The sequence below is a fragment of the Podarcis muralis genome, chromosome 3 (assembly GCF_964188315.1).
Source record: "Podarcis muralis chromosome 3, rPodMur119.hap1.1, whole genome shotgun sequence".
Classification (NCBI taxonomy): domain Eukaryota; kingdom Metazoa; phylum Chordata; class Lepidosauria; order Squamata; family Lacertidae; genus Podarcis; species Podarcis muralis.
This window is the reverse complement of record NC_135657.1, coordinates 79,490,540-79,517,146: the sequence shown is the minus strand read 5'-3', so window position 1 is coordinate 79,517,146 and position 26,607 is coordinate 79,490,540. Positions and strand designations below refer to the sequence as shown.

Here is a 26,607-nt window from a genome sequence, read left to right as displayed (position 1 = left end):
TTGAGATGTAAAAATAATTCACAGATTGACTTGAAAGAAGCCTCAAATCTCCACAAGGAAAACAGGTGCTGTGTGGACTTTTGGGGGCTTTGTTGCGGAGAGAAGTAAAACACACCTCCTTCTTCAGGGCTCCTTCTGTTAGAGGTGGTAGACAGACAGAATGTCAAAATACACACGTTCTCATTCAATTTACTTTTTAAAAGGAGATTATTTTAGAACCAGATCTGTTGTCGATTTCACCACTAGATGGTGGTCTAAAACTAACAATGAGCCCTTCTGGTGGCAAGGAAAAAGACCCTCCACTATAAGATGGATAAAATAGTTATTGACAACTTTGACGCTCTCCCTGAATTGGGAATGTGAATAGAACTGTTGTCATAAAGATGAACTTCACTGAACCCATGGCAAGAGCATACAATGAAAAATTATTCCTGTTCTTTTTTTTTTAAAATAGTATTATTGGTCTTCTTGCTGTTTATGTTTAGTTCTTTCTCTTTTCTTACTGAGTGTTTAAATGGTAGGATGGGAGCTTGCAACAAGTTCTGGATGGGGTTGCACTGAGATCAGGTACAGAGTCTTAGAATGGTATTGGGCTAAGGTGGTGGCCAGGATTGCTGTTAATCAGCTTAGTTGGTAAACCTATCCAGAGATGTCAGTCCTAGCTTCATTTCTACATATTTTGGTTATATCCAGACTAGATTACTGCGATTGCCATGAGACTGGCGTTGAAGATGAGCCAGAAACTGCAGTGGTTCAGAATGCAGCAACAAGGATGCTGTTCTGTTATACCATTTTTGTATTGGTTCCATGGTCTGCCTATTCCAGACTCAATTTAAAGTGCTGGTTTTACCATTTAAAACCCTAAACAGATTATTTGAAGGAGTACATGCACCCACATGAACTTCTCCTAAGCTGAAATTGGCATCAGATGCCTTAGTCTTGGTCCTACTTGTAAAGCCTATGGGGATTATGGGCTCCTTTCTGGGCTGGGCCATGGGCAGTATTAAATTTTATTTATTTAGAAAGTGTCTTAATTGCTCTATATTCAGAAGAATCTCAAAGCAATGCATAGAAAGTAGAAATCAAATACAAATGGGACAAAGATTTGAATGCTCTGAAGTAGAGGTCAAATACAACAGAACAGATAAACAAATATACAAAATAAGGATCAAATACTATACAAGCGCTCAAATCAACATACAATATCAAAATAAAATACATTGTAAAGGTCTCACAAATATACAAAGTGTAGGTCAATTACAATACAAAATAACTCAAAGCAATACAACATACAGAACTCAAAGGCAAGATAAAAATAAACAATATCCAGATTAAGAATAAAATATAGCACGAAATATTAATAACCAAATTAAAGCCTTTTAACTCTTTTTATTAAATTATAGTATTTTGTGTTGTTCTGAAGTTTCGTTGGTTTTAGCATTTTCTCTGTAAGATGCCTTCTGATGCCAATATGACCTGAAAGGGAGGTTAGAAAATGCATTAAATAAATGCACTGCTTAGAATCTAAGTATCTATTATTATTATTATTATTATTATTATTATTATTATTATTAGGAACTTGAACATTTATCTAAATTCAAACCCTTGTTGATGCAGGAAATCACTGCTGCAACATCTTTGAAAGGTGGCCATCCACCCCCTTGGTTAAAATCTCTAATTAAGAAGAACCCAACATTATCTTTGGCTGTCTGGTCCCCTGTCAAACAGCTCATAGCGTTGTACCAGTGTGTTCATTTGAATCCTCCCCTCTGGGGATGTGATGGCGCTTGAAATATTTGAAGACAGCCTTCATATTGCCTTTTCATCACCTCTTCTCCATGCTACATATGCCTGACTCGTTTCATCTTTCCTCATAGGTAGGTCTGCAGACCTTCTGGACACAATCAAGTTTGTTGATATTGTACTATTGGCTTGGAATAAAACACTTGATTAGAGACCTGGCAGTTAAACTGACCGCTCAGACCTCCAAAACAGAATTGCTCTTTATAGGAACATTCCCAAGACAGCACATAAGACAAAACAGAACAAGATGATGAGAACCTCAGTTATGCACAAAGGATATGAAACAGCACCACCCTGTGCTAGGTGGTGTTACATATATAATCATTACAAATCTCCCCGCCCTCCTCTCTAAATTAAGCAGATAACTGCATTTTTGTACGGTATATAATCTGCCAACCAGAAAGTTTATTATGTCTGTCTGCTCGCTGCAATTCCATTTTCAAAGGATAAGCATCTTTCACGGATAACTGAGACTGTGTTATCGGGCCATGCTATACCAGTACTGTCTGTTGAGGTTGTGTCATTTTCCAGGGGTATCACTTCAGAGTCATTAGAATTTCCTGGCAGTCCTTCTTCAAAGTCTGGACCCCCTTGAGAAGAAACAGGTTCTAGCTGCAGTATCTCCCCCAACACTTCCTTGGGGTTATCCTCTGGAGAATTTAGCTGACCCATGGCAATCAATTCACTTCCTTCTCTTTCAGTGTATCAGTTCTCTATGTTTACAAAGACTCATGAATGGCCTTTCTATAGTAGTAAGGATAAGTTGCTAAGTTTGTTAACCTCTGTATAACCCCCATCCCGCGGAGAAAGGCTTATCTTCTAAACATAGAACTCGTTTGAGCAGATGAACATAAAAACCTTTCTGGGTGGCAAAGAAAGGTTTGGATTCTTTCCTGATAGTTCTTCCAGTTGCAGAGCCACACTTTCTTGCCTTCCTGGATGGCAACAACATAGGCCCTAGTTCCTGATTCCAGTCTCCTTGCCTTCCTGTGTTGCACCTTGCCTGACTTCCCTGTTAAATTGGTCTTGGAGTGTTTTCTGACCTTTTTCCTGGATCACATTTGGACCTAGGCTGATTCTTTGAGCTTGGCATTAGTTTGTTTGGGCAGTACTGGATCTGCAACTGTATCTTCATTGGTGACTGATTTGGTGGAGGCTAAGATCTCCCGTAGGGACACATGTGGTGCTGTGGGTTAAACCACAGAGCCTAGGACTTGCCGATCAGAAGGTCAGCGGTTCAAATCTCCACGACGGGATGAGCTCCCGTTGCTCGGTCCCAGCTCCTGCCAACCTAGCAGTTCTAAAGCACAACAAAGTGCAAGTAGATAAATAGGTACCGCTCCGGCGGGAAGGTAAATGGCGTTTCTGTGCACTGCTCTGGTTCGCCAGAAGCGGCTTAGTCATGCTGGCCACATGACCCGGAAGCTGAACGCAGGCTACCTCGGCCAATAAAGTGAGATGAGCGCTGCAACCCCATAGTCGGCCACGACTGGACCTAATGGTCAGGGGTCCCTTTACCTTTACCTTTACCTTTAAGGTCTCCCATAACTGGAACCTTAGCCACTGAGGGAATCCCCTGGTGCATAAAAGAACAGATGGTCTAGAAATTAAAACGGAGAAATAAGGGAGATGAAGACCATAAGGAACTCAAACAGTAAGGACGACGATTCTTTTCTTGTATATAGGTTAGCCTCAGAAGAAGGGCATCACATATTGAGAGTGTGAACCACTGTTTTAGCTGGGAAGATAAGGATATTTTGCAGTGCTGTATTGGGAGAAGTGACTCATTCAGCCCTGACTGAAATTAGAGAGGAAAGAGGAGATAAGAATCAATGGCACAGCAAATGCCAAGGCTGTGTGCCTCATCATCATGGTGGCTGCTGAAGCTGTCAACAGGAAGGCGTGGGTGGCAGGACAAGTAATTCAGCCTTGGACATACTGAGTTTGAAATAATAATGAGACCTTCAGGTAGGTGACAGGTAAGTGGAGATGCAGAACTGGGCAGTAGCAAAGAGGCTCTGTGTTAGACAGATATAGCTGGGTACAATCAGCAGATCCAAACCCTCAGGATAAAGCCAGTAAGCTAGAAAAACAATATTATTACCGTATTTTTCGCTCTATAGGACACACTTTTCCCCCTCCAAAAATTAAGGGGAAATGTGTGTGCGTCCTATGGAGCGAATGCAGGCTCCTTGGCTTCAGCGATAACAACGCGAACCCTCCGAAGCACAGAGGGAACGCTCCCGCTGCGCTCCGGAGGCTTCCCGTTGCTTTCGCTGAAGCCTGGAGAGTGAGAGGGGTCGGTGCGCACCAACCCCTCTCGCTCTCCAGGCTTCAGCGAAAGCAATGCGAAGCCTCCAGAGCGCAGCGGGAACTCGCGCTACACTCTGAAGGCTTCTGGTTCCTTTTGCTGAAGCCGGGAGAGCAAGACTCTCCTGGCTCCAGCGAAAGGAACCCGAAGCCTTTGGAGCGCAGCATGAGGTCCCGCTGCGCTCCAAAGGCTTCAGCCACGTGCCTGCCTGGAAGCCAGAGGAGGAACAGAAGGGTCTCCTTCTGTTCCTTCTCCAGCTTTGCTTGAAGGGGCGCTGCGCAGTTCTCCCTCTCTGCGCAGCGCCTCTCCTTCAGAGGAGAGGCGCTGCGCAGAGAGGGAGAACTGCGCAGCACCCCTTCAGCAACGCGCCTGCCCTGGCTTCTGCCTTAGCCACGCGCAGCCTCTTCGGGCAGGAGGAGCCTTCATCCCACTGCCCTGAAGAGGCTTGGTGCGGTTATCCCAGAAGCCAGAACAGCCACACGGTATCCCAGAAGCCAGATCCCTCTTGCTGTTCTGACTTCTGGGATTCAAAATATTTTTTTTCTTGCCCCCCCCCCAAACTAGGTGCATCTTATCATCTGGTGCGTCCTATAGAGCGAAAAATACGGTAGGTATGGGCCAAGCGGATGAGTTCCTTCCTCTAGGGGTTGAAAACTTGGATTTTTCATATGAGAAATGAGTTGTAAAATAAGTGAAGAACACAGGAACAGGAGTTAGGGGTGGTATAGCTTTTTAAGAGTGAAGCGGGTGGCGCTGTGGTCTAAACCACTGAGCCTCTTGGGCTTGCTGATCGGAAGGTTGGTGGTTTGAATCCCTGCAACAGAGTGAGCTCCCATTGCTCTGTCCCAGCTCCTGCCAACCTAGCAGTTCAAAAGCCTCTGGGACCATATAACACCGGTTCTGAGAGATCTGCATTGGCTCCCAGTATGTTTCCGAGCACAATTCAAAGTGTTGGTGTTGACCTTTAAAGCCCTAAACGGCCTCAGTCCTGTATACCTGAAGGAGCGTCTCCACCCCCATCGTTCAACCTGGACACTGAGATCCAGCGCCAAGGGCCTTCTGGTGGTTCCCTCATTGCAAGAAGTGAGGTTACAGGGAACCAGGCAGAGGGCCTTCTTGGTAGTGGCGCCCACCCTGTGGAACGCCCTCCCTTCAGATGTGAAGGAAATAAGCAGCTACCTTATCTTTAAAAGACATCTGAAGGAAGCCCTGTTCAGGGAAGTTTTTAATATTTAATGCTGTGTCGTTTTTAAAACTTGATTGGGCGACGCCCATAGTGGCTGGGGAAACTCAGCCAGATGGGCGGGGTAGAAATAATAAATTATTACTATATTATTATTATATAAATAGGTATGGCTGTGGCAGGAAGGTAAGCAGGGTTTCCGTGCGCTCTGGTTTCTGTCACGGTGTTCCGTTGCACCAGAAGTGGTTTAGTCAGGCTGGCCACATGACCTGGAAAACTGTCTGTGGACAAACGCTGGCTCCCTCAGCCTGAAAGCGAGATAAGCGCCGCAAGCTCATAGTCGCCTTTGACTGGACTTAACCATCCAGGGGTCCTTTACCTTTACCTTTTTAAGAGGGATTATATAATATCCCTTTATCACACACATTTTATCACACTGTATATTCCAATGCAATGGAAGCAGTAATGTGTGGTGTTAGTTTTTCCCCATCTCTGTGCTTTTGTGGAAGCTTTATATCTTATACCCCAGGATTATGTTAAGAGAACAACAGATTTGAATTTACAGCTACCTCTGCTGACCCAGTGTTTCAGTGTAGCAAGATGTAGTATGTGACAGGGGAGTTCTTAAATAGATCCCAGAATATAGCAGGACTGTTTGGGTAGCAAAGTCCATTATTTATTATTATTATTTTATTATTTATTAAATTTCCATGCCACCCTCCACAACGTAGTAACAAACAAAAACCATACCCTTTACCCAATTTAAAAGGCCATAGCCTAGGAGAATAATGTCTTTGCCTGATGCCCGAAGATATCTAACGAATGTGCCAGGTGAGCCTCCCTGGAGACAGCACTCCACAAGGTGGGAGCTACTGCAGAAAAGGCCCTTTGTGTTGCTTTCTTCTAGGCCTTTCACGGAGGAGGAACACGAAGAAGAGCCTCAGATGATGATCACAGGGTCTGGGTCAGTTTGTTATAGGATACTGGAGGAGTGTCAAACATAATGTCCTGCGGTGCTATCATAACCTCAGGTTCCCTATAATTTCCCATGGAACCCCTACATCACTCATGGCAATTTGAAAACTGCTGAGGCCAATGGTTTTCCTAAGTCAGATGTGTTGGCATATGGGAATGTAACACAGGTATTTGCTGAGGATGGGTTTTGGCACTCTGGTCCATTTGAGATTTCCCTAGAGTCTTATTGTAGCATGAACTTTCATATACAACAACCTACTTTGTCAGGTGTAAGGTTCAAGCATCTGTTGAAAATATAAAATGTTTCTGAAATGGCAATACCCATACCCAAATTCAAAGTATAATTGGTTATAAGAGAAACTTGAAAATTATTATGAAGCTTCTTTTCAATTGACATATTTTCATGTGGTGAGAATCATTCTTTTCTATGTCTAGCACTGAAACAATGTTATTCAGTTCTTCAACAGGGGAAGAAGATAATCCACAAGTCGTAATATATTTAACTGGCTTATTTTTAAAAGAAAAGAATGCAACATATTTCTCCACAGATGGACTGAGAAATTATTTCAAATTAGTATAGCATCCTTTTACTTGGAGAAGGCAGTTATACATTAATTCACACCTTACATACAAAATAAACAAGACTTTGGTTGTCATGCAAAATTCTATATTTGGTTTCTAAGAGAAATAATGAAACATATTTGTCAGTTTCACTCAATGTGTGATGAAGTAAAGAGGAAACAGAACAGCAGGGAATATATCATAGTAGGTAAGCTCAAAGCTTCCTTTTTTCAATCAGAAAAGTTAAGATCTTATACATGCAAATAATGCAAAAAATGCAAATAAAATAAAATCATTCGTTGTCATCAGTGGTCCATTCATGAAGGTCTTAAGATTTATGATAGTAGCAAGTACTGCAGTGACAATCGGTGTGATTCTCTATCTTTGTGTGTTCATGATTTGGAATGGGAGCCTGGATAAAAGAAAAGAAAAAATAGAATTATACTTTCATTCATTGCAAAAATCAGACCCTTTTTGCAAACACCTTAAAGCTTTATTTTCTCACTTAAAATAAAAGCTATGTGTTTATTATGCAATTTCTTCTTCTATATTGTGATTTTATGTAGTGAAGTTTATGGTACTGTTTTAATTGTACACCATTTTGATACTTTTTCTCTCTCTCTCTCTCTATACATATATGAATAAATGTAAATAAAGAAACACTGAGAATTATTATCTAGACTCACTCTGCTATCATTTTCATTGGCAGTTATAAGTAGATAGAATCCTAAGGAACACCCCGCCCCCAAATGCAATTAGTTCCATATGCTCAAAAAAGATTTTTCACTAGCATTTCTTGAACAGCAGCTGCTCATCTACAGGGCAAATACGTTGTAATGTAGGTGCAACACATCGCTAACTTAACCTTTGCAGAAATGAGGTTGAGGGTACATTCAAAAGCCAGCTACAAAATAGTGTGAGGAATTTTCCTGTTCACCCACCCTTAATCTGGTTTGAATGTTGTGATACATATATTGCTCACTTGAATTATACAAGAGTTCAAAGTCAATACCAATCTGATATTGCTATATAAGGGTTGGAGCCATCTGGATTTATAAGAGACCTTAAGTAAGTCAGAGAGCAGGCTGTGGACTTAGAAGAATGGAGTTGCAGCTTTCAGGCACCATCTTCAAGCATGCCTGAGGATTCCAATATTATTCCAGGGTGGAAGGGTAACAAGCCTCATTACCTGTTTGAAGGCTCTTGCCACACAGCATGTTGCTTCTGATGTAATGTTCTTTGGGACCGGCATTGTCTTCTTAGATCTCATGGGAGTGGGATAAGCCCTTGAGAAACAGCATCCTGCACACTGATAAATAGGTCGCCCATTGAACAGCTCCGTCATGCGTGCGTTCAAGATCAGTTTACATTCAGGGCAGCCTTTCAGATACACAGAAAAGAATATATTTAGATATTAGTGCTGTTCTTGGTTCTACTTGTACTTCACATTGCAACATACGACGGGCTGGGCTGCATTCCAATCTTGAGCTGAACTGGTAGGATGGGCTTCTCATTGTGCGCCATCAATTCATGAATGGCTAAATTCACATCTAACTTTGAAGACAAAATGGTCTACAGCAATACATCGGAGCCTTCCAGATATTGATTGGACCACAAAATTCCCATAATCTCTTACCATCGGCCATGGTGGATGGGGCTGATGGGAACTGGATCCCAACAAGTCCTCCAGGCCCTAGTCTACAGGAAATAAGATAAACTTTCTGATCTGATCTTGGCCCTCTTTCTAACAAATGTTTTGGAATTAGCTAAGGCTTGCTTAAACTGGTCACCTCCTCAAGATCCAAAGGAAACCCCCCTCCCCACTTCTTTCCTTTTTTAAAAAAAAAATTCAGTATGGTGCCATTAGCTTAAATGACTATATGGGCCAAAATGTAGCTAAGGCAAAAACTGTGAAATATTCACTGGGAGCTACTAACAAGGTGCTCTGAAGTGGGGTTTTCAAGACAGAACATGCAATTTCACTCCTTGAACACACAGCACATTTTCAGAAAAAGAAATGCCAGTTGAAATAATTTGTCACATACAGGGCACCAAAAACACTAAGGTATTCAAAATCACAAGTCAAGCAGGTAATTAAATGCATGTTTATGAATATGGCAGAAAATAGAGGTCATCTGTTAATCAGATTATTAACAAGTAACGTAGTAAATCATCTTTTGATGTTAGGGAAGCTTAAACAGCTGCAGCTCTTCATTTCCCACATTTGGAGATGCTGACAGATAATACTGCTTTAAAAAACAACTCAATCAAAAATATTATGTGGAAAGCCCCCAATCAAAAAAGCACTGTTAGTGTTAAAGTAAATTAGTTAATGCCATATCCATTCATTTTTCATCTTTTTAAAAATTTAATTTGCATTAATTGCAATGCATATTGTTATTTTTTTGTGGAAAATATTAATAAAATTTATTTTTGAAAAAAGAAAGAAAAAATATAGAAAAGAAAGCATACACATGTACTAGCAGAAAGCTTTCATTAGTTTAAAAAATGATTTCTTATGATTATGGGGAGAAATATAAAGCCTTTCTTGTCAATGAGATTAAAAGTGCTACCTATCCAATAATCTGCAGTATGAAATGGTTAACATTTACTTTCAGGGGTGTAATGTACAAAGTGCTATTCAGTCAGAAGATTCTAGAAGTGGCACACAGCCCTATCTTTTGCACATTTACTCAGTATAGGTAAGTATACTGAGTAAGTACAGTGGTACCTCGGGTTAAGAACTTAATTGGTTCTGGAGGTCCGTTCTTAACCTGAAACTGTTCTTAACCTGAGGTACCTCATCCTGAGGTAAAGTTCTTAACCTGAGGTACTATTTCTGGGTTAGCGGAGTCTGTAACCTGAAGCGTCTGTAACCCAAGGTACCACTGTATAGGTAAGTATATGTAAGTATTCCTCTTTGTAAAGCTTTAAATGCAATGATGCAATCCAGCAAGCTGCTAAATAGTTTTAACAAGAGAGAGAGAAAAGATTTTGCAACTTCTGTTAAAGTGCGGCGAAGAGGACCACTTCCATTACACTTCTCTTTTCTTTCTTATTTCACAATTTCCCATGCCAGGAAATGTCATTTCTGTTCATGGTGCACAGATGATGGGAGCTTAACTGGTAAGTTTTATTTATCCAAATCACTGTCTGCTTAAAAAATAATAATCCAATATTTAATGTATCTCACCTGGAGCGATGAACTCTCGCTCCGGCACTGAATGTAGAATACTCAGTGACACAGACAATATGGCAAAAGCAACAGCTGCATACTTCCCAAAGAACACCATGGCCCTCCTGCAAAAGAGAGAAAAACAAAGGATTTCCCTTCTAGTCGTAAGCATGTTTATTTGGAAATACATCCAGTTGATTCCAGTTGAAAGTAGCTTAGGAACACAGTTTTCATCCTATTCTTAAATTCTACCCATGGAGAAGGCGCAGAGCTGTAGGACTGTTGGTGGTGCTGCAGCCTCAAGAGACTACAGTAGTGACTTATTTGGATTCTGGTCTCTGAATGTAATATGGGGTAAAAGTGTGGTTAGCATCTTGAATTTACCATGCAGTTTTAACATACATGCTAAGTGAGTACAGATGCATAAACAATGCTGTCACTTGGGTCAAAAGTTTGGGGTCTTTGTAGAATAAGGATAAGATGCCTTTCAGATGTTGTTGGATCTCAGCTCAAATCGGTCCCAGTCAGCTTCTTGAATGTTCGGGGAGTTACAGACCAACTGCGTCTGAAACTAAGTCGAACACCTATGAGTTCAGAAGTGGCTAATGTTTTGTGAGCTAGCCACTCCTGAACTAGAGGGTGTTTTACTAAGGCACTCCACATGGCTTGACTTACATGTTAGCCAAAGCATCCTATTGGCTCAGATAGACTAAATGTTTTATAGGACTGATGTTGTTGCATAAGTTATCTGAGCGGTTTCCAGTGACCTATGAGAGCTATGTTCACAAGTGGTGGTTGTTGTTTTTTTAAAAAATATTGTACACATCATGGTTGTGGACCAAGAGCCAAACAGCTATCTCACATCATAGACAGATGCAGCACAGAGAGTACATATGCCTCTCACTTCTTATGAGGAATACCTTGCGTAAACTTGACATATAGGCACGTGCCCAGTATCTCAGAAACACATGAAGTGATGCTAAGCAATAGTTAAATTTAACATTTCCCCCTGTCCATGGGAATACTTTGGTGTAAGCCTCTACACTGAGTAAAATATCTAAAAATATGGTATCACTTTCCAGTAGATCAGGAACAAGCTACAATCTAGCATCCTGCTCATGAATGCTCCCTGCAAAATCTACCAAAATATTTAGCTAGGATCCAATAACCCACAAAAGCACGACTGGGAAAATGCTCAGCACACACACATGCCACAAAAAAGGTATGGGAGCCAGATCTTCAGAGAAAAAAGTCTCAACAATTATCACTAGGTACATGAGACAACTAGACATAAAATTTTCCATGCCTCTTTATGAGAATCACACTTCCTAACTGTAAAAGCACTATGCTGGAGCTGGCCCTAAGCAGCTTATAAGAGAGTATTTTTATTCGTATTTATTCGAAACAGAAAACAAATAACAGAAAAACTATATTCCAGAAATAACAATGCAACACAAAAAATGCAATCAGATAAGAAGATAGTGCTGTTTAGGCCATGTACACAAAAAAATGTGGAAGATAAAGGCAACTGACAAGCAAATCATTCAAAGGAATTAAATTAATAAAATATTAGCAATATATTATATTATCAAACACAATTTGTTGTTTTTATATTTTTGTTATAAAGTAATAATGCTGATGAGTCTGTTATATTTAGGTGACGATTTCTAGTAAATTGGCATTTAAAAGGAGAGGACTTCCTTAGGCTGCAGTCCTAAGAACACTTAACATGGAGTAAGACGCACTGAACACAATGGGTTTCTGACTAGACTTGTGCAGGGTTGCACTGCAAGCCTTTGCAGAAATAATCCAGGAAAAAATGTATTAAGGTAATAGCCATTTTTCTCCCTTAATTTTATAAATGTAGTATAGGGATGGAGGACAATTTTATTAAGTTTACATTTAAAGCTGAATTTACCAGATTCACACTTTTTGAAACAATATGAGAACTAAAACATAGCCATCCTTTGAAATCCGTACGTACTTAAAATTTTCAAGGCAGTTTTCCCAACAAACCAATGTTGACCAAAAATGCATATTTTAGGTAGAAGGGTGCATAAAAATAAATATATTAGTGGAAATAATATACAAAAATACATATACCAATAGAAATTGCTTGCAAAGATGTGCGCATTAGTCAAAATGACATAAAAATTGTTTATCAGGAAAAAGTCACACTAAAGTGCTTAAGAATTCTAATGTGGATTTTTTTAATAGAAAAATTGCTGCAGGAATATGGAGAATCCAATTTAAGATTGTGAAAAATGAGAAATTAGCAGACCCTTCCACTGCTAATGCAGTATCAGACATCTAAATGGGATAATTTTGAGAAAGTATATGTATTGCTCTCTTAGCTAAATACTCACTAGTCGAGCCATTTCCAACACGATATATAAGTAACACAGGCTGGTGTTGTTTTTACCCTGTCACATAGTTGCAACCAATGCCCAACCTGTTTGATGTGTAAGTTTGTTGCATTCACACTTTATAAGTTTAGATGTAAAATATAATGTGTGAAGTAGCCCAAGGGGATTGTTACTTATTAGCCACTATCCATCCAAAGTTGCTTTTTCTGATCTCTTTCCCTGATCCAGAGAACTATGACTTGTATCAAAAGAACTTCAGGTACAACAGAGCTTTCTCACTCCATTCCCATTGCAGCCTTTTGCCCCTCACCAAAAAACAAATGAACAGAAACCCCGCTCCTGAAAACCAGGGGACTCACCAGACAAAGAAAGCATGAGAAGACTGCATGGCCACTGATGTACTCAGGGTTATGTGGCATAAGCTGCGCAAGAGAATCAAAATGAAAAGCTTCATGTGGCTCCACTTGCATTATGCCTATCCCTGGAGAGAGTTCTCCCTAACAACAACACTTTCAAAACAGTAACATGTTATACCCCTGCAACAGCAAACACAACATTTGGTGTTCTGGGGTTTTTTTAAAGCAAGAATTTTCAGCTTCAGGTTTTTATCTAAACCATGCTCCCATTTCAGAGACTGAGATACATTGCACACAAAGAGCTGGTCACCATTTGGCTGACACGTTTTTGTGTCTGCATCAAATGATCCCAACGCATCTCGCAAAACAACTCTTATCCATGTTACTCACAAGTAAGCACTACTGAGTTCTGTGGAGTTTACCCCCAAGTAAGTGGATATAGGATTGCAGCCTCAGTCTGTGAAGAGAATCACAGTACTTGGTCTTTTTACAAAGAGTCTGCTTTAAAGAAAAGAGATTATATTAGATTTCATATTAATAAACATATCTAAACCATTTTAACAAATAACATTACCCTTCTTCTTTTCCAGCTGAGGACAGTTGATTAAGGGTCTGAAAAAAATAGGGTTAGGAAACTTAGCAGCAGCTTGTCTTTCGACACTGAGACGGAATATACCCTGTGTTTTTCTTTTATACTAGGAAATTCAGTCGTATCTCCCACCTAGATCTAAGCCAATGGATCAACTGTGATGTCTCCTCATTGGCCAACTATTGCTTGATGTAATTACTATTCCGCCATACTGATGTTATCTCGTCCTTGACTCTTAAAGAGATCACTTCCTGCATTGTAATATTAAAGAAAGGTCAGATGGTGGGCACAAAAATCAACAATGTTTACCATTTAGTTTTCTCTTGCATTGTCAACCACAGTTTACTGCCATTTTCAGTAATTGCAGCCATTAAAAAAAGAACAACAAGGACAACAGTGACTTCACCAGATTTCCTACCAGCTTCTAAAATGGCACAGGGGGAGAATGTTCATTCCCTGTACAGTGGTACCTCGGGTTACATACGCTTCAGGTTACAGATGCTTTAGGTTACAGACTCTGCTAACCCAGAAATAGTACCTCGGGTTAAGAACTTTGCTTCAGAATGAGAACAGAAATCGTGCTCCGGCAGTGCGGCAGCAACGGGAGGCCCCATTAGCTAAAGTGGTCTTCAGGTTAAGAACAGTTTCAGGTTAAGTGGTTGTTTTTTATTTTTGTTATTTTTGGAAAAATCAATAAAATGTTATTAAAAAAAGAAAAAGAAAACTAGAAAATAACAAAATACAGTGGACACTTGGGTTGCAAACGTGATCTATGCGCGATGCACGTTTGCAACTCGCAGCGTTCGCAACCCACGTCTGTGCATGCGCGGGTTGCGATTTGGCACTTCTGCACATGCGCAAAGCGTGATTTAGCACTTCTGCGCATACGCAACTGCCGAAATCCGGAAGTAACCCATTCCGGTACTTCCTGGTTTGGGCGGTCTGCAACCCGAAAAAACACAACCGGAAGCGGCTATAACCCGAGGTATCACTGTAGGAGGGAATAGCTCAGTTGGTTAGAGCACGGCGCTGATAACCTAGCCCAGGCTGTGATTCGATCTCCATGTGAGCCACTTGCATATTTCTGCATTGCAGTAGTTTGGACTGGGTGACTCTCAGGGTCCCTCTCAACTCTACAATTGTATGATTTTATGATGCTAAAATGATGAAAAATAATGCAGTTTCAAACCATCCTTTTTGCACTCACCCTGTTTGATTCATATTGCAACATTTTCATTTCATATTCATTTCATTCATGGAATGGCTGGTGGTCCAGAGGTTGTCTCTGACAGAAGGGAAGGGGAAGCAATTATCACCAATTCCTCCTTCCCCCTACAGCATCCTCCATCACCTCTCACATTGTTGCAGAGTCATCCAAATGGAGCTGCAGGAGGGAACTGCCTTTCCTCACTTCTGTGGATGAGAGATTATATGAGTGGAAAACTACACACAGGGTTCAAGCCACTATTTCTTTGAAAGCATTATTCAAGTACGGTAAATTATTCAGACCTATTTATATTTAGTACATAGTTCTACACATGTGCACGCGAGTCCCACAGATTTTTGTGTCAGGCTGTGTCATGTCTCTAGTCTCAATCTCCCCATCTCCATCTCAGAAGGGGAAGAGGTATTGCCCAGGGATCCTTCATCCCACACTCCAGAACCTTCCAAACCTGAGGGCTTGACTTTACCTGACACCTCAGACACAGAAGACCCACACACGGAGACCTCACCATAGTTTCCAGTGGTTGCAGGTTCAGGCAATTGGCCTTTAGGAAACACAGTTTTTTCTGAATGGGTGAGGTTAACAGCAGGTGAAAATCATGGCATCTTGAAAAGGTCACAGCAGGCTGCAGAAACAATAGCTCTCTTTGGGTGAGTTCCAACTAATGTTTGCCTTTGTGATCTGTCCAGGGTCCTGGCAAAAGATACTGCCTTGCCTTTTGTGATCCACCATAGCTTACCATAATTCCATTTGCTCTTCTAGTAATTGCCACTTCTTCAAACCAGCCCCCCCCCCTTGGGGCCTTGAGGCCACAACAGGTTGCAACGTAAGGCAACTTTTTAAAAAATAAAGTGCCAGGTAGCATGATAGCACTATTGTAGGGAAGCATATTTTCTGTAGGTTACAATAGACCTGTATTTGAAGATAATTTCAGACCATATGGAATTCTTATACAAAATGTGCATTATATTAAAGACAGATGTTTGTGTTAAAATAAATTTTAGTAAGTATTAGAATAATTGAGTGAAGCATTAAGCACTTCTATATTCCATTTATTTCAGTGAGAGTTAAATGCATGCTCAATTTTCCATCTTTAAAAATCAAATCAAAGTGCTAAACTTTGCGTGAAGTGCACCTAATGGTTATACTCGCAACATTATGTTACTCCCTTTGCTAGAATAACTTAATTTTAGAATCACTTATTATTTTCCCCATTTTATTCTAAAAATCCACTTGTGAAATGTTATTATGCATCTAGCTTTTCATTTGCACTCCAAGTAATTTTGTTTTTCCCTGTTCAATGTATGTAATACCCCATTCAAATCAATATTCTCGTAACAGCAACTATGCCTGTAGTTTGCAATCAGTGATGGAACAGCAGGGGAGTTCAATTCCCTCTCAAGGCTTCCAGCTACCAATATTAATTAGGTGGAAAATACAAGGAAATATATCTGTGAACAAACAATGCAGCAGTAAAAATGCCAGGGCAGAGACCATTTTTATGTACTTTGTATAGTTTTATGTTTTTACTGGTGAAAGAAGATCTACTCAATAAAGGCCAAATGAAAGACATATGTGGATAAAGAAATAATATTACAAGGCAGAGTCTACCTCTACTATTTACTTTACAGCTTCTGAGAAATGGAACAACTAATAGGGCCTCCTCTCCCCCCTGAGGGGGTCTGTAGGGCTTTAAACGCTAATGTGAGCATCTGGATCTAAGCCTGGAAATGAACTGGCAACCAATGCAGCAGTTTTAAAACAAGGGTTATGTGAGATCTAATTGGAAGCCCAGCCACTAATCTGCTTGCTGCATTTTGAACCACTTGACATTTCCAAGTCATCCTAAGTATGTAAGTTACCAGAGAATGTATTACAGTGGCCAGGTTATTTATGTCCAAAAGGGGTTGTTTCTGGTGAACCAGAAAGATACTTCTGCTCCAGAAGGCTACTGTGGTCAACAGTATCAAAAGCCACCAACAGATTGAGAATGAACAGCGTTGCACTCTCCCCATCTCTCTCCTGATAAATATCATCACTCAGGGTGACCAAGGAAATTTGAGTGTCATGACAAGGCCTGAAGGCAGAGTAGAACAAATCCAAGTAATTAGTTTCCTTCCTGAAGCTGGACCACCATCACCTTCTTAAGCACCTTGCCTCAAAAGGGGATATTTGCCATCAGACAATAGTTATTTTAACAATTCTGGATCCAGTGAGGTCTTCTTACCAAGGAGACACACCACTGCCTCCTTCAAGGCAGGTGGCACCTTTTTCATTAAAACATTAATCACTTTCTGGACCCCCCCCCCCACGGGCAACCCCCTGAAGAAGCCAGAATGCCAAGGGTCAAGGTGGCAGGTGGATGGCCACATGTCTTCAAGCAGGTTGTCCCATCCTCAGGCTGCAATAATGTAAACTGATCCAGTAGCGATGGAGCAGACAGTGCTCTAGACAACTTTGTTAGACTTGATTTGAATGCGATCCAGCTGTCAAAATCTGAGTGATTTTCTCCCTAAAGTGCCTTGCAAAGTTGTTACACAAAGCCAGCAAGGGTGTCAGAGCCTTTTCATTTCTGTTTCTATCTCTTTGGTATCTCTGTTTAGAGAAACCAGTACGCCCATTTTGTGGGAACGAAGGCCTGTTAGCAGGATCTATTAGCAGGATGACCAAAATAGATCTCATACAGGCCAGCAGATTCAACCCCTGCCACTGCACCGCCATCAGCCCCATTGTGGTGCTTCCAGCCCCACTGTGGCTTTGTCTGTGCCACAGTACCCTTGTCCTCACAACCATCCCTCACCAAACTGCTACTGCATCGTGGCAGTTGCAGTGGCGGGACTGGCAGCAGTACAGGTGTGACGGTGGGGCCAGGGAGGGGCCCTGGTTCTGCAGGATGGTGAATGGTGTTGCAGGGGCGACAAAATGTCCTGCGCCACCCCCAAATATAGGATGCATAATTACAACTCCCAACTCTTTCCCCACCTAAAAGCAGCTGTGGGGAAGGAAGTTTAAAAAACCCTCTCCCTCATACCATTTTCTAAATCTAAATTAGCTCTGAATATGCTAAAATAAAAAGCTAAATACCTCACCCCTACACGTGCTGCTTCAAAATTCAACGTACCTATAGAAAGCAAAGGTCATATTTGCAAAGGTGAATGTTTTTAGCACCCACCTTTGCAAGTTTAAAATTGTTCTCAATGCTGTTTTTATACTGTATCTTGCTCTGGGACCTTAGGCATAGCAGCCAGCTCCTAGGGGCTGAGGTTCCTTCGCCCCCACCCCAATACAATATTTGAAAGGGCCAGATCCCCACCCCCCGAAGTTGATGACCATTGCCATTCAAATAAGTGTGTGGGCTGCATCACTGGCCCTCCTGCCTTAGGGTGGAGGGCGGGAAGTAAACAAATAAATAAATTCGACGGATGTTTGTTCCTTTATTTTTCTTAAAAGGATAGTTTGTATTTAAAATAATTTCCCCAAAGCTTAAACAGCTGCCGTGTCGAACAGTTTCGGAAGTTGCGGACTAGCAATAAATGCGCGTCGGTTTTTGGATTCCTAGCTGCGTAACACCTGGCCTCCCTCGCAGACGGAGGGGCGAGAAACTTGGCAGCCAGGTGCGCGTGTCCAGGGAGAGAAAAGAGGGGCAAACGGAAGCGGGCGAGAAGCGCGCCGCTTGCTCGTTGAAGTCTGCGGTGGCGGCGCCGCCTCTTCCTGTGCAAGGGAGCGAAGCCGCTCCAAACCAGGCAGACCGCGAGCGAAACTGAAACACTTCTTCGGTTGACGTCCTGCCTCCTTGCCGTCTCTCCCCCCCCCCAAAAAAAAAGTCCGCGAGGCTATTTGTGCCACTAGGCGCGCGCCGGCAGACGCACGTGACAGGACTAGCCCACGTTTCCCAGCCCCTCTGCGAATGCGGGGGGGGGGGGGAGGACGGGTAAAGAGCGGGCGAACTGCCTGTTCGAACTCTCCTCCCCTTCGATCCCGCACGTGATTCCCCCTCCCCGGAACGTGGTATTGTGTAATCACGTGACCCCTCTTTACGGGGCTCGCGCCTGCGCGCGCGCGCGCGGGGAGAGTTGAGGGGGGGGTAGGTGGGCCGTTGAGGGAGGGCTCGCGAGTGCGGTGGCGGTTGGTTGGTAGTGGTGGTAGGGTGGGGGGAGGGGGGCTGCGTACGCGACGGAGCGGGGTGCGAAGATGGCGGACGAGGAGGCCGAGCAGGACAGCGGCAGCCACGGCCCTGGCGGCGAGAGCGGCCTCCTCCCTCTGGATATGCGGCGCTTGAAGGGGCGGCTGCTGGAGCTGGAGACGGGGCTGCGGGAGAGCCGGGAGCCCACCGTGGAGGCGGCCGCCGAGTACTGTCAGCAGCTCTGCCAGGTCAGGACGGGGCCGGGGCGGGCAGGCGGGAGGGTCCTCTCTCTCCTTGCCTCCTCCTCCTCCTCCTCCAGCGGGAGCAGGAAGGAACTGGGCCGCGCTGCTGCTGCTGCTCTCCTCCTTGAAACTGGCTCTGAGGGAGGGAGCGGGCGGGCAGAAGTGGCCCGCCCCCCTCGCCGGGAGGGGAGTTCATCGCGGGCCCGGAATCCCCTCCCCCCACAACCTGTCTTCCCGGCAGCTCCCCACCCCCCACGCGGCTCCCTCTTCGACTCGGCCCCTTTGTTTTGCTGCTGCTGCTGCCGCCGCCGCCGCCTCGGGTCTGGAGGGGCCTTTGTCTGCTGATGGCGGCGGCGGAGAGCCCGTGCCCCTGGCCCAGCAATAAGCCGGAGCGTGGAGGAGGGGAGGGGAAGGGTGGCTTCTTCCAGCGGGAGGAAGCGAGGGAAGGGGCTGGCTATGGGGGCTCCCTCACCCGCTCGGTTGTATCTCGAGGACTCATGCTCCAGGTGCCAGAGAAGGAAGTCCTGCCCCGGTTCCCCCCTATGCCACAAATATTTCAATATAACCACCAGCTTGCCCATGGGAGCTAGCGCGCATCTGCTCCACAGTAGCGCACCGGGAGGCTTAGTCGTAAGGCTCCCTTCATATGATACCCCCATAGACGAGCATAGGAAGAGTCAGTCCAGTGATCAGGGTTTCCGGAGTATCTTTAAGCCAGTGTTGTTGTGGTTGAACGATCTTTCCAACTGCCCTTGGATTTTGTCAATTAAATCAGGTTACTCTAAACGAACATGGTATTTGTAGTGTTTGCTCAGGATGCACACTATTGCTCTTTCCACAAATGTCTTGCCCATCAAATGTCTGTTTCCGCCAATTTGTCGATTGGGAAACTGTCATTTCAGAAATCCACTTAGTTCAAAACTTACATATTTGAATGGAAGACATGAACTGCTTGAAACAATCATGCTTGAAACAGATACTTTTTGATACAATCACAGAAAAATAACATATTGGCCTGGTTCTCGTGTCACTTAAAGTATCATTCACCTAAGTGGCATGCTGTTGAAATGTCTTACTCCGGATGCTAAGCCATAGTTTGGTCTTAATGTTATGTCTGAACCCGAACTCATGATTGGTTTCTTTCTAAACTACGAGTAGTAAACCAAGGTTTGTGTTTTGTTTACCACTCGTGTGTATGGCTGACTTGGTATAAGACAGCTTTCTATTTCTGTGCATGTTTGCTCAAAAGAAAATCCCGCTGTGTTGGGTGGAATTTAATTAATTGTTACTAAGTTTCTTTTTCTAGGTCAGAATGTTATTTTTTAAATTTAGGCCTATAATAATGGATCACATTCAGTTTTTGTCCCTCTGTATACATAGTGAATAGGGAGTCAGCCTTAGGATTTACTCCTCACCTCTGTCAAACCATTTACAACCATCCCATCATTTCCCATGGTTTTGTGTTGCAAGTTCACAGGTGCAAGCAGTGGTCAACAAATTAAGATCCTTTGTCAACCAAAGGATGAAGGATCCTCGTTTTTTGTTAACCATAGTTTGTATCAGTGCCATTTAACAATAACAATGAAAAAAGTCCCAGTATTCCTACAGGCTGGTCCTCTCTCGCTTGTCTAGGATAAAAATTTCTGTAGAACAACTGTCATAGACTAAATTCCCATCTTCTTTGACATTATGCATTATACTTGAGCTAGAAAGAATAAGATGTTCCTTTTTGCCTATTGAGAACTCCTGAAAGTAGGAGTGAATAGTTGAGCTCTTGTACATCAGCTCAGTGTCTCTTGATCATATATCTTAATTGAGATTTGAAATTGTGCATTTTTGAGAGAAAGGGAGGCATGCTTGACACTCTTTTTGAGCATGCCTCAAGCCATGGAAGGCTTCAGTTTATGTATTTCTAAAATGTATCAGGCCTTGTTCATGTGAACTAGCTATGGCATTTAACTTTATCAGTTGCCTTTTGGAAAAAAACACCTTTGTTCAAGTTGATGTAATAAAATAGATAATCCTGATTTTATGAGATGAAATTATAATTATTTCCATTTTACCTGTTCTTATTCCATTCTTCCACCTTTTCTCTTACACACAATCTAGCTCTTAATTATAAGTTTGTGTGTGTGTGTGTACACACACACACCTTATTTGTTGTGTATATGTATATCTTAATATTTACTATGATTTATTCACTATTACGGATATTGATGTTTATGTGATTAATAATAATAAAAATCAGATTATGTAAACAAGATGGGTGGATGGGAGCGTGCCTTGCTGGATCCAAGGAACAGCCGGGAACTTTGGCTCCTGATGGTTCCTTTGGAGTCCCATCTTTACCCACACCATATCTGATGTCATGCATGGTATCAGGTGTGGGATGTGTGGGTATGACTTCCTAAAAATGGCCTGGTGGGCCATGTTTGGTACATGGGTCTGAGGTTCCCCACCACTGTACTATCAGTGAGTGACAAGAGTGAGAATTCCTGACTCCCAAGCTGTGTATGCCCCTTTCTGTGATAAGGCGTGTTCAAACTGGCTCACAGCAATGCCAGAATAGGGTATAATAGTAGGGAAATCTATAGCATTTCAATTGATAGTCTCCCCCCCTTTTCTAATACTTAATTTATCCTTCAATTTTAAAAGAAATTTTGTGATGGGTGTTTATGAAAGATGCTACATCTAGCTAAAAGGCAGTCGTATCTTATAGCTATGCCTCTGTTGCAATCAAAGAAATCTGGGAGAGTCGAGTACTTCTTAGCTTTATAGAAGCTTGGATAAAGAATGGTATACCGTGTAAAATTAAAGGGGGCTTTCCTTTTACCTGCCTTTGTATTCTCTCAAGTCCTTGCATCTTCATTGTAGTGGCAGGCCAGACACAGGCCTGCCTAGTTAGAAGGGAACTCATCAAAAACTCTCCACCACAGTGTGATGGTGCTTTAACAAGTGAAAATGATTTCCAGGGCTGAACTCACCTGGTGTCTTTCATGTATTAATGTAATTATTTAATTATATTTTTATTTCGCTTTTCAGACAAATATTGTATCCCAAAATGGCTTACATCAATCAAATGTTAGATACTGGCCCTGCCCTCAGACTTACAAACTAGAAAGACAAGACGTACAAGGGAAGGGGACTGGAGGGAAAAGGTAAAGGAGGGAGATCAATTTAACAATGCCAAAATAAATTGATTAGTTGTAATCAGGCATTTGTATCCAGTTGAGGTTAGGTGATCTTTCCTTACTGGTGTTTTTGAACAGATAGGCATGGCGTGGCAACCTGGCGATCCTTAGTTCTGACATTAGCAGAAGCCAGGTTGTCCTTCTCACAGTCTCGGGAAAATTCTTTGGGTGCAAAAGTCCATAGTGACTCTGAATTTGCACTTGGCAGTACTGCTTTGGAACAATTGGCCTAGCTCTCATAAAGAAAGAGAGGGCCAGATTTGTCCTCCTTCACAGGTGTTTGATACCCCCTCCCTTAGTGATCCTGCTCAGATGTATTAGTAATGTAAAATGAAATTTATTATGTATAAATTATTGCATGTTAATAGATAATACATGCTTTCTGCCACACTTCAGATTCTTTGAAGAAAAGGTCCAATACGATGTTCATGTATTATTCTCTATGTAGAAATATTCTCCTTTGGGTTTTTCCCAATTGAAGCCTCTGTTTCATGGCATCAATCTATAATGTTCATAAGGGTTACTTCCCATTTGGTAACTCTGGTTTTTTAGAATTAAATGATTCTTCACACTAGTTGACAAAATATTCTAATATCCCCCAGAATTCATTCAAAGTTCAGTTGACAGCATGTAGTTCTTTGTGATAGACCATATTAGTTTTGGGCAACAAAACAAAAAGGTCATGGAAATATAATAATTAAGAATTTCATTTTAGTGTGCCTCACTGGCAAAGCGTTCATTGTTATCTGTGCTAGGAGAATTCTTTGTGATTTATATTTGTGTCTCTTGAATTACAGTGGTGCCTCGCAAGACGAAATTAATTCGTTCCGCAAGTTTTGTCGTCTTGCGATTTTTTTCGTCTTGCGAAGCATGGTGTCGGAAAAGTTTCGGAAAAGCTTCAAAAATCACCAAAGTCTTCAAAAACCTCACAAAAAGCTACCACACCGCGTGCTATGAGTTGCTCCTCGAAGTCAAGTCGCAACTGTATTAACGGTGTTAAGAAAAAGGAAACAAACTTGCAAGACGTTTCCGTCTTGCGAAGCAAGCCCATAGGGAAATCATCTTGCGAAGCAGCTCAAAAAACAAAAAACCCTTTCGTCTTGCGGGTTTTTTGTCTTGCGAGGCATTCGTCTTGCGAGGTACCACTGTATTCCTATCCTCCTGCTACTCTAGTGGATTAGGAGACAAAAATCATTATGATTAATATTTCATTTTTAATTGTATATAGAATAGTCTCACTTGCTCATGGCACAGTACCAATCATTAGGCAGAATTTGAAGATACCTCTTGTCTACAGTAACATTACCAAGTTTAGCTCTAACATTACCAAGTCTAGATCTGCATTTCTATGCACCGTTAAATAGGAGTAAGTTCCACGCAGTGGGACTTGCTTTTGAGTAAACATGCATCACATTTCAGTGCATATTTTTTTTAAGCTTTATTGCTTTGTTAAAGAGAAGGACATTTTTAAAAATCATTCTACAGCTAGGCAGTACCTGGAAATCTCAGAAGCCAGAGGGGGTTAGACAGTACACAGAGGGTTTATTTATCTTCTACATATCATGTTGAATGAGCTGTGAGTTTTCTGCACAGTTTTCTCTCACTGTCCAGGCCCAGCTATGCTTGACTGATAGCTTGAACACCATGTACCTCAGAGCCTCTCTTTCTCCAAAATGGAATTTTTGTGCTCTGCATAGCTCTGTACTATTACAAATTGGCTGACGAAAGCTGAGTAATAAAATACGCAAATACATGCATAGTTGCATACACTGGTCTCATCAGGAAATAATGAACTCTTCCAAAAGCAAGTGCAAGAGATATTTCTTAGTGTTTCTACTCTCCTCTGTCCCTCGTCCCTAAGGTAAGGCTAATAGGTCATTTTCCAACTCACAAAATTCCCTGTAGAGTTGTAGCACTAGATCAGAAATCCAGTCTTTTCTGCTTGTCCAATGGAGCTGTTATGAAGGGTGAGTGACATTCTTTCAACCAGCTACATCATGCACTACTTTAATTGTCCAGTCCTGCTATTAAATAACTCCTTTCCCAAGAAAGCTATGGCCCGAATACAGTGTTCTTAAGTACCTGCTACCATAATTGGGATTAGAGAATCACATCCCAGTTGCTGTGCAACAACTGGTAATATGTCTGTGGCTGATTGCAGCAGTTGCAACAGCTACCAGCCAGGGAATAGGATGCCACATGCTTGCAGCTTTGTGTTGGAGCTGTTGCATTAATAGTGGTGCAGAGCAGCTGTGATGTGCGGTCTCTCAATCCCATTTGTGTCTGAGGTTTGCTGTGTCTGGTATGTCAGCACAGTGCTTTGCAACAAACATATTGAGGTTCAAAGCACATAAATGTTCCTTCTCTTATGCTCTTTGGTGGGACATGGAAGAGAAAAGTCTTATTCATTTGGTAGATTCTAAAAATGTACAGTATAATGTTGAGGGGGGAAATGGTGAATGTGTCAAGTCTCATATCAGTGAATAAAATGGAAAAATGGACTCCAGTCTTGATTATTCCATCTTCATGTTTTCTCAACAGACACTTCTTGAATATGCAGAAAATTGGAAGACATCTGAGGATCCCTTGCCTTTGCTGGAGGTATACACAGAGGCTATCCACAGTTATGTTAAAGTGCGGTCTTACCTTACCTCTGAATGTGAAAATGTAGCCTTGGTGCTTGAACGCTTAGCACTGTGAGTATACTATAATTAGTTTTACGTACACTTGTTTTATATTTTCAAGCTACTTTGGAATATAATGCTGTATATAGTGATGGATAGTTCTTTTAGATAGTAAATGAGGGCCTGACTTACATCTTTAATACATTGGTGAGAGGAAATGGGACTAGATTCAGCTAGTGTTGGACTAGGACCTGGGAGATCAGGGTTCAAATACCAACTCAGTAATGAAGCTGGGTGACCTTGGGCCAGTCACATTTACCACCAATCGGCCCACTGGCAATTAGATACCTTATTATTGGCACTGGGAATACTTGCCCCACAGCTGACATCACATATGACACAAGGTGAATGTGGTTTGTGGGACGCTACCTCATGGGCCAAATTAGGATCTGTGTCAGACCCAATTAGGCCTGTGTACTGGAGGTTCCCTACTCATGTTGTGAGCAGTGAGAAATTAACTGATTTTGCAATCTTTCTTTTTCAGAAGCTATGCTGAACTTCTGCTATCCCTGCCTCTTGAACTGCCTGAAAACCAATGGAAAGAGTTTCAGTCCTTTATTCAGGTAAGAATTTGGTTTCTTAACCAACCTATTCATCTGGAGTCATAAATATATAATGTTTGGTGCCTTGTGTTTCTCCTACAGTGATGAGTTCTGTTGTGTGTCAGTCTCTCAGATTTATTGTGATCTAAATCTCAGTGAGATGATGGTTTATAGTTCTGCCAGGGGAAAATTGTTCAGATGGAAAGTTTGGTTTAGTTTAGTAGCCTTCCATTTTTTCAAGTAAGTCACATAGCTACTCACCCCTTGTGTTTTGGCAAGGTAAAGAAACTTTGTGATAAAGGGGAATTGAAAATTTGAAGCACTCCACAGTTCTTATCATAATCCTCCGTATTCTGAACAAGAATAGTATTGACGTACATAAATCTGTATAAAAATATGAACAAAATAGTGCAGGAACTCTTTGATTGCGGTACCTTTTTTAAAAAGTATGCTTTCTATCCCACCAAGTTATTTTGCTTAGTGTATGATCCTGCTTCATAATCTGTTAGCATAACCCCTTGAGTTGTAGGTTTGTTAGTTGTTGTTTTTTTAAAAAAAAGTATGATTGGAAGTGAGTTGTGAAAGGCAGATAGCAGTGAGCACTTCGAAAACTCAGTGTTCTCATCTCTTCTCAATCCGTTAGATGCTATCCAGCTAACATAGTTTAGAGACCCATTTCAATCCCTGCTCAGTTTATTCAATTTAACAGAGAAACGGGGAAGATTGTAATTTGGAATTAGGAAGAATGGTACAAAATATGATTACGTGGCCAGAAAATTAATGGGAAGTGCTGCGCTTTTACTCTTCAGTATTAGAGCCTGCACTCTACAGATGTGAAGTGAAGATTTTATACAAGGTCCACCAGACAGGACATTGGAATATCCTTTGAAATTCCATGTACAGTACAGCATTGATCATCAACTGGAGAAGCCACCCATGCCTTTTAAAAGGCGGCATATCAGGCAGAAATTTAAAAGGCGTGACTGTCGCCCACTGTTGCATTTATTGAATTCCTACCTGTCACACAGCTTTAAAAGGATACGACTCCTTTCATCTCTTTTCTCCCTTCTTTTAACATATTTAGTGTGGTTTGCACAGAATGCTTTCAAAGTTCTCAAACAGAAGAGAGCACTGTGTCTGGTAGATGGACTAGGAATTCCATTTTTGTAGCCTACAGAGACCCTTCTGCTGTATGAAGCTGCATTCCCTTTCTTCATCTGTGGTTTCCTGAGGAATACTATATGATTGCCAGCTTCCTATCATTCAATGCTGTGATTGCAT

The 26,607-nt window shown here is 41.9% G+C and overlaps 2 protein-coding genes across 4 annotated transcripts in view; one reads left to right on the top strand and one right to left on the bottom strand.

Moving 5' to 3' along the window:
* Positions 1-6,766: 6,766 nt before the first annotated feature.
* CGA (glycoprotein hormones, alpha polypeptide) lies at positions 6,767-18,638 on the bottom strand. 2 transcript variants are annotated; one of them, XM_077926176.1, is made up of 6 exons: positions 14,527-18,638; positions 13,305-13,342; positions 12,734-12,796; positions 10,027-10,133; positions 8,023-8,213; positions 6,767-7,245 (listed from the first exon to the last, which is right to left on the bottom strand). In XM_077926176.1, exons 1-6 carry the CDS (start codon positions 14,554-14,556, stop codon positions 7,162-7,164), a joined length of 513 nt encoding a protein of 170 aa, XP_077782302.1. In that variant the 5' UTR covers positions 14,557-18,638; the 3' UTR covers positions 6,767-7,161. The 2 variants fall into 2 exon arrangements, with proteins under 2 accessions (XP_077782302.1, XP_077782303.1); XM_077926177.1 differs by lacking the exon at positions 12,734-12,796.
* Positions 18,639-18,686: 48 nt separating this feature from the next.
* Positions 18,687-26,607, top strand: part of ZNF292 (zinc finger protein 292) — a 33,152-nt gene continuing 25,231 nt past the window's right edge. Inside the window, exons 1-4 of one of the 2 annotated variants that reach the window (XM_077926174.1) lie at positions 18,817-18,915; positions 21,952-22,067; positions 24,642-24,796; positions 25,269-25,347. Coding sequence is in view for 1 of the 2 variants with exons in the window: in XM_028722918.2 (XP_028578751.2) it covers positions 18,736-18,915; positions 24,642-24,796; positions 25,269-25,347 (414 nt within the window). In the remaining variant the exon portion in view is untranslated. Of the gene's footprint in view, positions 18,916-21,951; positions 22,068-24,641; positions 24,797-25,268; positions 25,348-26,607 lie in introns of both variants that reach the window. The other variant, XM_028722918.2, reaches the window with a different exon arrangement.

Excerpts from the sequence above, each read along its gene's own strand:
- CGA (XM_077926176.1), bottom strand. The coding sequence starts at position 14,556 with ATGAAAATGTTGCAATATGAATCAAACAGG. Across the intron at positions 13,343-14,526 it reads TGCAATATGAATCAAACAGG|ACCCTTAATCAACTGTCCTC; the intron begins GTGAGTGCAAAA and ends TATTTTTTTCAG. Across the intron at positions 12,797-13,304 it reads TCAGCTGGAAAAGAAGAAGG|CTTATGCCACATAACCCTGA; the intron begins GTAATGTTATTT and ends TCTCTTGCGCAG.